The sequence below is a fragment of the Amblyomma americanum genome, chromosome 1 (genome assembly GCF_052857255.1).
Source record: "Amblyomma americanum isolate KBUSLIRL-KWMA chromosome 1, ASM5285725v1, whole genome shotgun sequence".
Classification (NCBI taxonomy): domain Eukaryota; kingdom Metazoa; phylum Arthropoda; class Arachnida; order Ixodida; family Ixodidae; genus Amblyomma; species Amblyomma americanum.
The window spans coordinates 363609108-363621217 of record NC_135497.1 but is presented as its reverse complement, the minus strand read 5'-3'; the positions used below and the strand labels follow the sequence as shown (position 1 = coordinate 363621217).

At 45.1% G+C, this 12110-nt stretch overlaps 1 protein-coding gene across 4 annotated transcripts in view; it reads left to right on the top strand.

Annotated features, from left to right (window-relative positions):
- Window positions 1-12110, top strand: part of LOC144115628 (uncharacterized) — a 64118-nt gene that overhangs the window by 14306 nt on the left and 37702 nt on the right. For 2 of the 4 annotated variants that reach the window (XR_013311476.1, XM_077650053.1), the window contains exons 3-5: window positions 5833-5896; window positions 5970-6007; window positions 6279-6354. Coding sequence is in view for 2 of the 4 variants with exons in the window: in XM_077650053.1 (XP_077506179.1) it covers window positions 5833-5896; window positions 5970-6007; window positions 6279-6354 (178 nt within the window). In the remaining 2 variants the exon portion in view is untranslated. Of the gene's footprint in view, window positions 1-5832; window positions 5897-5969; window positions 6008-6278; window positions 6355-9451; window positions 9695-12110 lie in introns of those variants that run through there. The other 2 variants (XR_013311477.1, XM_077650054.1) reach the window with 2 other exon arrangements.

Below are 12110 nucleotides of genomic sequence, written 5' to 3'. Positions count from 1 at the left end.
CTTAGGTTGGGGTACTGCTTATTACAAACTTCATTCACAGTCTCAGTGACTGTTACAATCGGGGTTTATTCCATAGCAATTCACAACATCGGCTTTCAAAGTAAACCTGCTATAATCCTGGGTGCTGTTGAATTTATTGCATCTTGGTTTACTTTTTATGGTGAATCTGGCCATTCAGGTGAAAGCAGGATATGATCCACACAGTTATTGAAGAGTAAAAATTTGTATATAGATGTGGATGCTTTTGGCGCTATTTGTAGTGTACTGATAAAAGATTATGGGTTTTGCTGAGTTGTTCAGCAAAGCACTAACCTCCAACACGAATGGTAGCTACTGGTCACACTTGACACTGCTCTCATGAATGAAATGCAAAGACTTGCATATTGGCCAATTTAAAAAAAAAAATTGTTATGCTGTGTTATGGTTAATACAAATAAGGCAGTCTGCTTTGTCAATAATAATGCAAGAACGCAAACTGCATTACTGCCATGGTGGCTCAATGGCTATAATGTGCTGTTACCTAACTCAAGATTCCGATGAAATAAAAAAATGCTTATGTACTAAAATTTTAGCGCACACAAAAAATATCTCAAGTGGTTGAAATGAACCCACCGTTCCATACTGACATGTCTCATAGCCCTAGTGTATTGGCATGCAAAAATTCATTAATTTTTTAAATATCAACTTCTGAGGATGTTATGCCGTTTTGTAAAGTTTTTTTTTTAAGTATAAGTATTGGAGCATGTCAAATTTGTCACTAATCTCTATTTGGCTTATGAATAATTTTTTTTTTCATTTGAGTCAGGGACTCTGGAATTTTTTTTTTTTTAAGTGGGGGGAGCAAGACTTAGAGTTTTATTTATTTATTGATTTATTTGAAGTTTCATTGACATGTTAAATGTTATATTTCTTCTTTATATATTTTTATTTTACACTGTTCAAAGGTTTATTTGTTAATGCATATAAAACAAATTGAAATGGGCAGCTTTGTAAAGTCATACGAATAAGGAGTAATCTGCAATGAAAAACCTTGCGCTTACTAGTATGTTTCAATTGTTCTCAGCATGCTTATGAACAGGGATCAGACAATCAACGTCTTTTGGGACATGATTGTTTTAGATTACAAAAACGAAATGCTTTACAACTGGAAATTGAGATTTTGTTGCATAAGATCTCTCTCTTCAGCTGGGCTCATTTGGCGTGAGCCTGTAAAGCAAGCCAAAGGCTGGCTGAGATTGGATTCCCAAAAACATGGGTCTTCTCTCACCCGAGACGACCCTATTGAAAATAGGGCTAACCTGTTCTCCTTAAAGGGACTACGGCGCCTCGGGGCTGACGGTTGTTTGAAGGTGGTGAAGCACGGCCCCAACTAAAACATTAGCAGTTTCACTGATGATGGGCTGGATTGACTGATGTGCTGTGGTCGGCTGTCAAGTGGAGGGTTGGCTACCTGGACGCAGTCCAAGTCTATGAGCGGGGCTGTGGAGTACTAAGTTCGCTTTCAGGACAGCTAACGCTGGAAGGGGTAGCGTCCTGTAAGCTAGCGAGGTGCAGGCACCAGCGATGAAGGCCCTAGGTGTAACGCTGGGAGTAGTTGCATGCTCTTGTAATTCAGTGAATTAGGAGGCGACGCTAATGGTGAACCTGGGAAGGGCTGGTGGTGACTGCCCTATGATCCGAAGCTAGAGAGTTCATGAATTAAAAGACTAGCGCATATAACAGAGACACAGACAAAGAAGTAGACAGAAAGAAATCAGGGCAGGTGGCCGCCCTGGCGTGGCAGCGGAAACTAGCTGCAGGAGGCTGAGGCGTACCGCTATTCCGTACGTGCACCAGTTATCGCACCGGCTGAAGAAAGTTGGAGAGAGGTGCGGTGTGGACGTGATGTTCACTGCCCCCGAAAAGCTGGTGCGCATGTGCAAAGCGGTCAATGAAGAAAGGAAACCGGTCTGCACCACAAAACACGTATGCAAGTTTGTGCCTTGCACTACTGGCATCGTATACCGCATACCCCTCTCCTGCGGTAGATGCTACGTGGGGCAGTCTGGACGGTGCCTGAACGAGCGGCTACGAGAGCACAGCACGCTGGTAGATTCATTGGCGGGGGGCGGTCATTTGGCCAATCATTGTAAGCGGTGCGGGTGCGTGCCGGCGTTTGGTGCCACGTGTGTGCTTGGTAGGGGAGGCACAAAGTTAGGTCGCGAGATTTGTGAGGCCTATCACATTGGCAGAGAAGGTGATAACTGTGTAAGCACTAGTTCACTTACCTTGACCAAAAAAGAAAAAATGTACCTAAAGAACAGTTTGCCACACCTTGATTAGATTGTCTATGTATTGTTAACCCAGTGTGCGCATGCACCACCGAATTGCTTATATGTTCCTTTATGTTCAGTAAACAACTCAGTTGATGTTTAGCGCTCGTCCTGTCTACTTCTTTGTCTGTGTCTCTGTTATATGCGCTAGTCTTTTAATTCATGATGAAACACCAACTAGCCCAGCTTTCCGCCTTGATTACTAGAGAGTTCATACGCCATGGCAGCTTAAGGATGGGCTGCTATGGCTAAGTCTCAAGCAGATTTGCTGCAGGGAAATCCCTGCTGACTAAAGTCATCAGGGGTAGGGGCGTCCCTGTGTAACCCGAGCCCTTCGATCACTCAGGAGCACTGCTTGGGTCTGTCCTCGTTCCCCCTCCGGGAAACCAGGGCCATCTCTGGGAAACGCTGAGGCCTGCGGGCATCTCAGTAGGCTAAGAGAACGTGGGCGAAGCGAAAGCAGAACTTGGTGCTTGCATCCTTTGTGAGTCTGTGAGTAGTAGCGCTGTGAGACCAAAGGGGTGTGGGATGAAGCCCGCACTCGCGCTTCCGGTACATAGGTGGTAGGTCCTGGCTTAGTACACCAGGGCCGGCGTCAAATCCAAGACACTTAAGAAAAACCTAGCAGAATCGGGCTCTCGCTTGGAGCACGGCACGAAGAGATTACCAGAAGTCAAGGGCACTTCGGCATCTAGCAGGGGTGCGCAGCACGGAAGCGCACTACGCGGAGTAGCGACCCCGCCTGTCCGAAGCTCGTGGGTTGGACCCACGCATGACCAACAAGGTAGCAGTAGTTGACCGGTCCGCCACGCTCGCTGGTAGGGCTTTCGAGCTTGAGGATGACCAAATCTAAATTGGTACAAAAGCAGTCTCTGGTGTGGGGGTCCACCAGTTGTTGAGCTTTGCTCCAACTTATGGGGCTCGCTCTTGGGAAGTCGTCTGGTCCTGGCCTATTCCGTGTATGGCTGGGGGGATACTGTTTGGCAGACCGAAAACTTCTTAACCGAAGCATGGCCTTGTGGTAGAGCATCCGCCTCGCATTCGGGAGGTGCTGGGTTCGATCCCCAGTGCCGTCAGGGACCCACCGATTTTCTAATGGGTACAAGGTTTCCCCCGGCCTGGTGCTCGGCTATTCTGGGGTGAGATGCTTGGGAAAAGGGTCTTGGACCAAACCGTTGCCTTGACGGATAAGAGATAAGTTCCGCCGTCAAGCAACCCTAAATCCGCCTCATGTGGTAAGAGCCCCTCTTGTGGCCCTTTTTTGATTTGTTTCTCTCTTAGCACTGTCTCTCCTCCAAGCCCACAAGGACAGGATTTGAAGGCGCAGGCTCCTTTGCCAAGGCATGCAACCCTAGCTAGCCGAGCACCAGGCCAGGGCAAACCTTATACCCATTTTGAGGAAACCGGTGGGTAACCGGCCGGCAGCGGGAGTCGAACCCACAACCTCCCAAAGCCAAGCCCTACTGTGGTTTATATTAATAACATACTAGAATTGAGGCATTTGTCAAAAATCTGATCTGAGTGCAAGCAGTTGGAGACGGGGCTGCAGAAATGTTAGCTGGGGGACGCCCCACCCCCCCTGTTCCGAGGTCTCTAATGATAGTAACGATATATATGTATTGCATAAATATCTTTTGCTTATTTCACAAAGATGGGTAATTTAATGCAATTGCCTGGACAGGCAGAAGTGGCATGCTGACCAATTTGATTTTTTTTTTTTTTCAGTAATGAGATCTCGTGAGATACGTTTAAGGCAGTTTTCATATTTTGCTCTTGCTGAGTGAATTCAGCATATACAGTTGAGCCCACTTATAACGGCTGCAGTTACAACAAACGCTTGTTATTATGAACGAAGGCAGATGTACTGTCAGAATATGTATTAGGGCATTGAATCTCATTGAATGGCATTGAATCTCAGATACTATGAACAAGTTTGGCCTCCAAGCTAACTCCTTCGAGCTTCTGTGACACCAACTTCCCCCACCCCCCTTTCTAAGAAAAAAATGCAACACCCCAAAAATCAAAAAACAAAATTACAGGCTTTGTGGAACACCGACAAAGCTTTTTAAAAGATGCAGCCATCCAAAAGACACGCCGCATTGAAAGGAGTGTGTGTGTGAAAAGTGCGGCAGGCTTCGAGTTACAGTCCTTCAGTGCCCAAGCATGGAAGACAGTGACCAGCGGCCGCTATTGTCCTCTGGAAGATTAGCAAGGCGCAGTGCTTTGGAAGCTACATTCTCATGCACACGACACAAAAGGCTGGACAATGCATGACATTTTGTTCGATGAGTGTGCAACTAAGCATAAATTTGTGACCTTCACCGAATGGCTTGAAAAAAATTTGCAAGATCCTGTTGATACTCGACAGCCCTGCGGCGCACCACGTGCTGCCTTCTCTGACTCTGGTGACGACGCTCTTTTGCCAACGAACGCAACAAGGTCAACCTGCCACTTGACACTGGCATAATTAACGTGCTCAAGGTATTCGTCAGTGCCCCATAACCAGTGCATACTGATAGCTATTAGCTGACACGGTGTTGACGTCTGTTTGGGTGACTGTTCCTTGCTATGAAATAAGTTCATGTGGATAGAACTGGCTACATCAGCAGTTGCTTCCATAACGCAGAGTTTGCGATCCAAGAAACGATGGAGGACGTTGTCAAACACCCAAAAGCACGTATATTTGTGGCAACGCGGCGTCAATGCGCAACAAGCCCAGCCTAATATCGTCTGCGATGATTTCATTGGTACAGGTGAGGACATCGACATACACTGATGAAAATATTAGTACATGAAGTACGAACACTCTCCCATTGCCAGGAATCTGATGACGATGACGAGGAGGCCGACCTACCACCAGCTGCCGTGAAGGCTTCTTCCGTGATTCGATTAGTTTTATACTCGTATATGTCGCATCCCTAAAACAGCTTGTGGGTAGCAACGCTATTGGTGAGGGGCATGTGACTGCTCTGGATAGCTTGGAAAGCACCGAAATAGGGTCCAGTTCGAATAAGCACATGCGCATAATAGATTTGCACTGTCTGACTTTGTATTTTTGGTTGTAACACGGGAAGTCCACTTAGTGTCAACCTCAGATACAGCGAATACAATCTGCGCGAATGTCATTTTTGCTATAAGTGGGCTCGACTGTATATATAGTATTTTTGTTTCCTGCGCAAGCAGCTTCAAAACAAAGCCTGCAAAATGAGTTTTACATAAAGCCCAGATTTAAAGGTTGAGCATCCTGGTTGCGGCTGATCAGGCCGGTGTTGCTACTCTTTGTAGTGGGCTAAAATGTATGAAAGCTGATATACGATAGATGAGCAGTTGTGGGTGTAAGGGGAAATATCTTTCTCCTCCTCTCGACTGGTCACCTTCATTATTATAGTACAATACTGCAAGGAAAGACCAATTGTAAAGCAGGAAATAACTTTTATGCGAATCATCATCATCATTGCTCTTGTTTTGTCACAACTGCCTTTTTCAGATTGCTCTTGTTTTGTCACAACTGCCTTTTCAGATACTTTTACATTCAGCACAGGAGATATACCTCTGTTCCAGGATGGAAAAGCCAACCTTCAGAGGTAACTATCTTTCAGTTTGTCTTTTTTGGTAATTCATGTGAGCTCTGCCACTTTACACCTGTCCCAATTTCAGGGACCTTGATTGTCCAGCTCTTCAAAGCAAGTCAGCAGGTATGTTTGTTTTAGTGTTTTGTTTTGTTTTAGCGCTACTTCATAGCGATTGTGTGCAAAAACTGGTGCTTTTAAGAATGGAAGTTTTCTGGGGTTTTAAAATGTTGGTTTCCTTTTCTTATGTTAGCTCAAAAGCTGTGTTCTGATTATTATTTGGATTATTTTAGGCAGCAGTACATTGGCCATGCTGCTAGCAATTTAAGCTTTGAGATTTGTCTCGGTAAGCAGTTTGTCGATGTCTAAACATGCTAATCTTGAAATTCTTGTATAGAGAATTCGCCTTGCCTTACCACTGAGTACATCCGGGATCTGCAAACGTCAGGAGGGTCTCCTGTAAATATCCTGATGTAAGTGTTCACTTTTTATTTTATTAGTTTTATATTTTTGTGTTCCTGCAGCATGCATACCTTAAATTTAAAGACATTTGGCAGTGCCAAAGTTTCTTATGCTCGAAATAAATTGAGCTGTATATGAATCCTTTGAAGGCAAGGTTATATGGGTGCAGATACCTTTGTCATAACAAAGCAGTTAAGCAAATATGTTCAATATAATCATTATTTGTTGCAGAAATATGCCCGCTAATTGGCAGAAATAAATATGCTTTATTAGTTAGTGTAAGGAGCTGCACGTGCTGAGGCGTCTTTTTCTCAGGTTTGATTTATGGGGGGGGGGACTTGTTGTCCCCGTTAGGTTTTGCTTCCCTGCGATGAGGGCGGCTGCATCACAGCAGCACTTGCGCCACGGACGGCGTGCTGTGGGGCAGCAGGTCCAGGTCTTAGTGAGGTGGCCACCAGGCTGCAGCAGTAGGAGATGGCATAAGGGTAAGGTAAAGTAATGTGCGGTGTGAAGGACGGTTATGGCAAACTAATGCCAAACGATGGGTGGCAAAAATTTTCAGCTGCGTTACTGACGCAGTATCGATACTACATCGAAAAGAACTAAATGGTTTGTTAGTAAATACAAATGTCAAAGGGAAGAAAACGACAGTAAGGCAACCTTGAAACAAAGTATAATCTTCAAAAAATATTCATGGGCAAAAGAAAATGCTGGACAAGCCGAAATTGGAGCTCTATAGGACAGCTAAAATGAACTTCAAAACTTCAAGGAGTATAGACTCCTAATTTTGGTAGCATGTTTTCTTCTCTATAATGATGCGGAAGACACTATTACGCATGAATCACCATGTGATATCCACCTACGACCGCTAAATAATTTATAATTGAATTTTTCCTGTCATGCTATTTCGGTTCGGTTTTAACAGCCGAACGATGGCTGTGACGTCAAAGAGTGCTTTTGTGTCACATGAGGCATGGAAAAACGTCCATAAAATCGCCGCTTCATCGTTTTAATTTACTTTAGTGCTGAAGCCAGCCTTCCTCAAGAGCTGGAATGATAATGAATGAGGAAGCTGCGATTATTTTGCAGTTTTTGTAGCGATAGCTACACTACGCTACCTCTTCGACCCTTCAGCATGGCACCACTTGTGCTCCGTGGCACCACTTGAGCTCCGTGGTGGCGCTGTTGGTCACGTGGGTTGATCACGTGGTGCAGCTGTTGGTCACGTGATGTGGAGCAGCTGTGCACATGCGCCATGTCAAGTGGGACGAAGATGAAAAAGGAACGCCCAGCGAAACAGGGTGGCGAAAGACTGACTTCGCAATTTGACTGAGCGAGTTCCACTCGGCCAGATGTAGCTATCGCGTCACTCCAGGTTTAACCAGAGCTAAACCGCAGCCATTTTTTCATGCCTCACGTGACCTGTAAGCTCACGTTGACGTCATAGTCCTCATTTGGCTGTTGAAACCAAAACTGAAACAGCACGAAAAAGAAATGTGATTATAAATTATTTAGCGGTCGTAGGAGAATACCAGGTGGTAATCCATGTATAATATTGCCTCACGCATCGTTACAAACAAGAAAACGTGACCCAAAATTTAGTTGTCTATACTCCTTAAATTTTTTGACAGTTTCAAAGGGAGTGGTTTCCTAAGGGTAGGGATCGGTGCTTGAGTGCAAAGTGCTACCGGCAAAAATTTGACACCACAGATGACATTTCATATCGCTGCATGCAAAACAGAGAAATGATATAGCATACCCTTGGCCAGTATAAGGTCCTCCAACTCTCAGTGTACGGTGCTGCTGCAGGAATTTGCAAAGCACCCGGGTTTCAGGGCATGCTCAGTTTTCAAAAAGTAGAAAGAAACAAGAGATAACTAGAGGATTGTTGAAGGTCTGGAGAGTAGTTCAGAAATGGGAAGAAGAAAATTGGCAGTTGATCTGAAGGTATTGAGCACACTAGGAATTAATGGCTAGGTGACACTTTTCATGTGAACATGCACCCCGATACAAAGGGGAAACGAAGTGAGCAGCTTTATAAAGCCGTACACTTGAGGTGTGATCGATCGCATTAAAGAAGTTTGCGCATCATCTTTCAGTACTGCTAATCATGCTCTCGAGCAGGGTTCAGTCAGTCAATGACTTCTGCTGGGACATAATTAGTTTAGGTTACTCAAATTAAAAGCTTCAGGATTAGTTACAAAGTCAACTAGCCCAGCCACACAGTGCTTTACATTAATAATGTCCTGGAATTGGAGCGTCTGTCAGAAATTTATGTGAGCGCAAGCAGTTCAGAACAGGGGGGGTGCTGCTTTCTCTGTAGAAATGTTGAGGGGGAGGCACTGCCCCCCTCCTCCCTGTTCAGGAGTCTCTGCTAGTGCAGATGCTTCTCCCCCTTATTCTGCAGGCACACGTATGCGTTGCAGTTGTTGCTGCACTGGCATGTCACCTGCTTCACTGCATTTTTCCACTTCTGCCTGCTTCATTCAGCTCACCTGCCATGTTGTGCTGGCTTCTATATACGCGTGCTCCCCATACAGATGTGCTTCACGTCTCTTCTTTTAGTCTTTTCTCTTGCGTTCCATGGATGGCCTTGTAGTGAGTATTAGTATTGCATCGGGAAAACTGTAAGGTATGTATCTGCAGATGGGCTAAGAGAGAGCGTTGTGGAGGGCTCTGAATTAATTGCAGTCACCTGGGGTTCTTTAATGGGCACTTACATTGCACAACGCCCTAATACTATGTATATTTAGGAAATTTTCACAGCTAAACCTGGTAGGTGCAACATCTGTGGCAGAACAGTGCTTCACTGTTGAACATACAACTTTGCTTTGCCATATTCTGGTTTACAGCCAACGACAAAAGAGTTCGTCTGCCCTCCACGCATGCAGCACCAGCACTAGGCAGGACTGTGAAATAGTTATCTGACTAGTCCACGCCTCCTGCTGAAATCAGGAGGAGAGTGATTTTCACTTGTGGAGGCTAGTCAACCAGGCAGAAGAGAGCAAAACCTTGGCGAAGGCAGTGAAGGAGAGGAGCATAGTGAAACCATTTGAATGTGACAGCTGTTACTTCATATTAATGAGGCATTTTTTAAAAATGTTGCAGCCGCACGTTCCTGGGACAATGCCTCATAACCACAGGTGCATAGCACGTTTTTGACGGAAAGGTGGTCAGGAGCCTTCTAAGTGATATTCACACGGGGGACCCTGGCATGGAGGGATGCACTGGGTGCCGCCTTCTGGCAGCACTCACTCACCCTCGTCGCACTCACATGGGCAGCCAGAAGCCGATGGGGAACATCACTGTTACCATACGAGTCACCAACGAATGCACAGGCGATCGTACGAGGTGATACAACAAACCTGCGTTAGCAGTATTGGTTTTACATTTCGCTGCTGCAATCATCGCTTTCCTGTTGTGACTGAATTGCATTTCATCATCACTTTTACCTTCTAGTGTTCTAGGGCTGCATGGGCTTCTTGTAGGAGGGGCATGTGGAAGTGAATGGATGGGTGGTGGGTGGAGCCTTCTGGAGGGGCGGAAGTGTATGGTTGGTGGTGGGTGGCAGCCTCTGTACAATGAGGGTAGGTGGAGGGCAAAGGTGGGTGGGTAATGGGTGGCGGCCTTGTAGAGGGTGGAGGTGGGTGGTTGGTAGTGGTTGAGGGTTCTGGCAGGTGATGATAGGTTGTTTGGTTGTGGGTAGAGAATTCTGGAGGCATCAAACCCAAGACACATTTTTAGCAAGTCATGGTAGTAATGCTGATGCATTAAAAAAGAATGCATCCACGGTATAACCATGGGCACCCTGCAGAACTCGAGCTGTGAACTTTCCAGATGCGAAAAAAGTGCCACTCAGGCTGTGCGTAAAAAAATAAAACCGCAAGAAGAGGGACCGTGTGTACCGGCCGAGCCAACGATTTCCGTCTTCACTGCCAGAGCAAAATCAGAGCCTGTGTTACGGCGTGGGCTATAGAAAACATGGCATGTGCGCAGTCGCCCTTGCTTGGAATCTGGTTCCATCGCCCACGTGAAAAGAACTTTAAGCTAACTGCTCACCTTGGCATTTGAAAGTAGCAGGTGGGTGAGAGTATGCAGATAGAACCGCTCTTCTTCCTTCAGTGTGAACCAGCTGGTAAATGGTGACAGTGACAATGTACAGTATACCTATTTTTTCCTAGCTTCTACTGTACCACTGTTCAACACCTTTTCAATGAAAAGTGCATTCCTTGAACTTCAAACAGGGACTTAAAACAATGGTGACCCGACTAAGCCATGGCATCCAGCTGTCCAGAGGTGCTATAAACTTCCTCCATTCAAGACAAATGGCTAATGCTGCTTTCTAAGTTTGCGTGTACTTTTGTTTTACATCAATTAGAGATTGTGGTCAATGAGTGACAGGATACCTAATTTGCAGAAGCATGGCTTCTACCTGGTGCTGGCTGGCATGAAGGAAAGACACTAAGTACCCTTGCTTGAAGTAGGACAAAACTGGAGCTTCCATCTGTGGTTCTGGCATGATTTTAAGGCTTTTCTTTTGTTGGCAGTCTGGCCACTCCCAAAAAACATATTTGCTTGAGCGACCTTTCAGCGGTTCCCAAAGTGTAAAAATTGATCACATTTTAGGAATGAACCTTGATAAAAAAAATTCGTCATTGGTATTGCCAAACCTGAACCTGCGAACCCTCCACCAGGGGTCTCAAACTCATATTGCTATGTGGACCGCAAGGAGAAAATTTCGTCTTCTGTGGGCCAGAAGCCAGAAAATTTTTTTAAATGAGACAGGAAGAGGGTCGATCACAAATGCGTCTTTTTTTTAGAGGGAATATGTGAAGAGCGTAAACGTCCTGTGTTTTAAATAAAAGAAACTACGAAGGTAATTTGCCTTGTCAAGAATGGGTTTTATTTTTGAATCGCAAGAATTACCCTTCAGTTTTAAGCATGCTTGCTGGCTTGAGGTCTGACAACACTTAGCAGTGAGAAGGGACGCAATATTCAGCGTTATGTCTTGTGCAGAGATGATTTGTATGCTGGCTGTGAGGTGGTTGTCTGTCGTCCTTGAATGCGGAGCAGATGTCTACACTTTCAATAAAGCAAAGCGGTGCTCACACAAGTTTGTGCTCCTGAACATGGCAATGATCCTTGTCACTTGGTGCCGCAGAGTTGGAAAAATTGTCTTATCTAAAAAAAGTATAAAACTCCAGGACACCTACGTCTTTAAACTTCTGTCACAAAATGGTGCTTGCTTGAAGTGCTCAACATCATCAACTCACACAGCAAAGGGTACTGAGAAAATTTCTAACTGTTTGGAGAGGCTGCAGATGTCTTGAAACCAAATTTTGAGTTCTTCCTTGAGATTGCGGAGCAAATCTGCGAAAACATCGCAAGAAGTGTCCTAGTGATTTCAGAGTTGGAAAGTAGTCCAGCTTGTTCGCTTTTATCTGGCGTTGCCTTGGTTGTAATTTGGCTTGAAATGCATGAGCATCCTCGCTCATTTCCGTTTGCTATTTTTTTTTTTGACGTTTATGTTCAAGATGTTCAGGTGATCACATATGTCTGAGAAATGCAAGGGAATGAAACCACTTCTCATTTGACAACTCGGCAATCGGCTTATTTCTCTCCTTCAAGGGCATGTCGATTTCCTCTCTAAGGCCAAAAAATCTCTTCAGCACTTTTCCGAAGCTCAGCCAACACACGTCCGTGTAATAGAGGATCTCTTTATGATTGCATTCTTCCCTCTTCCTCTTGTAACAAAGAGGTGAACTGA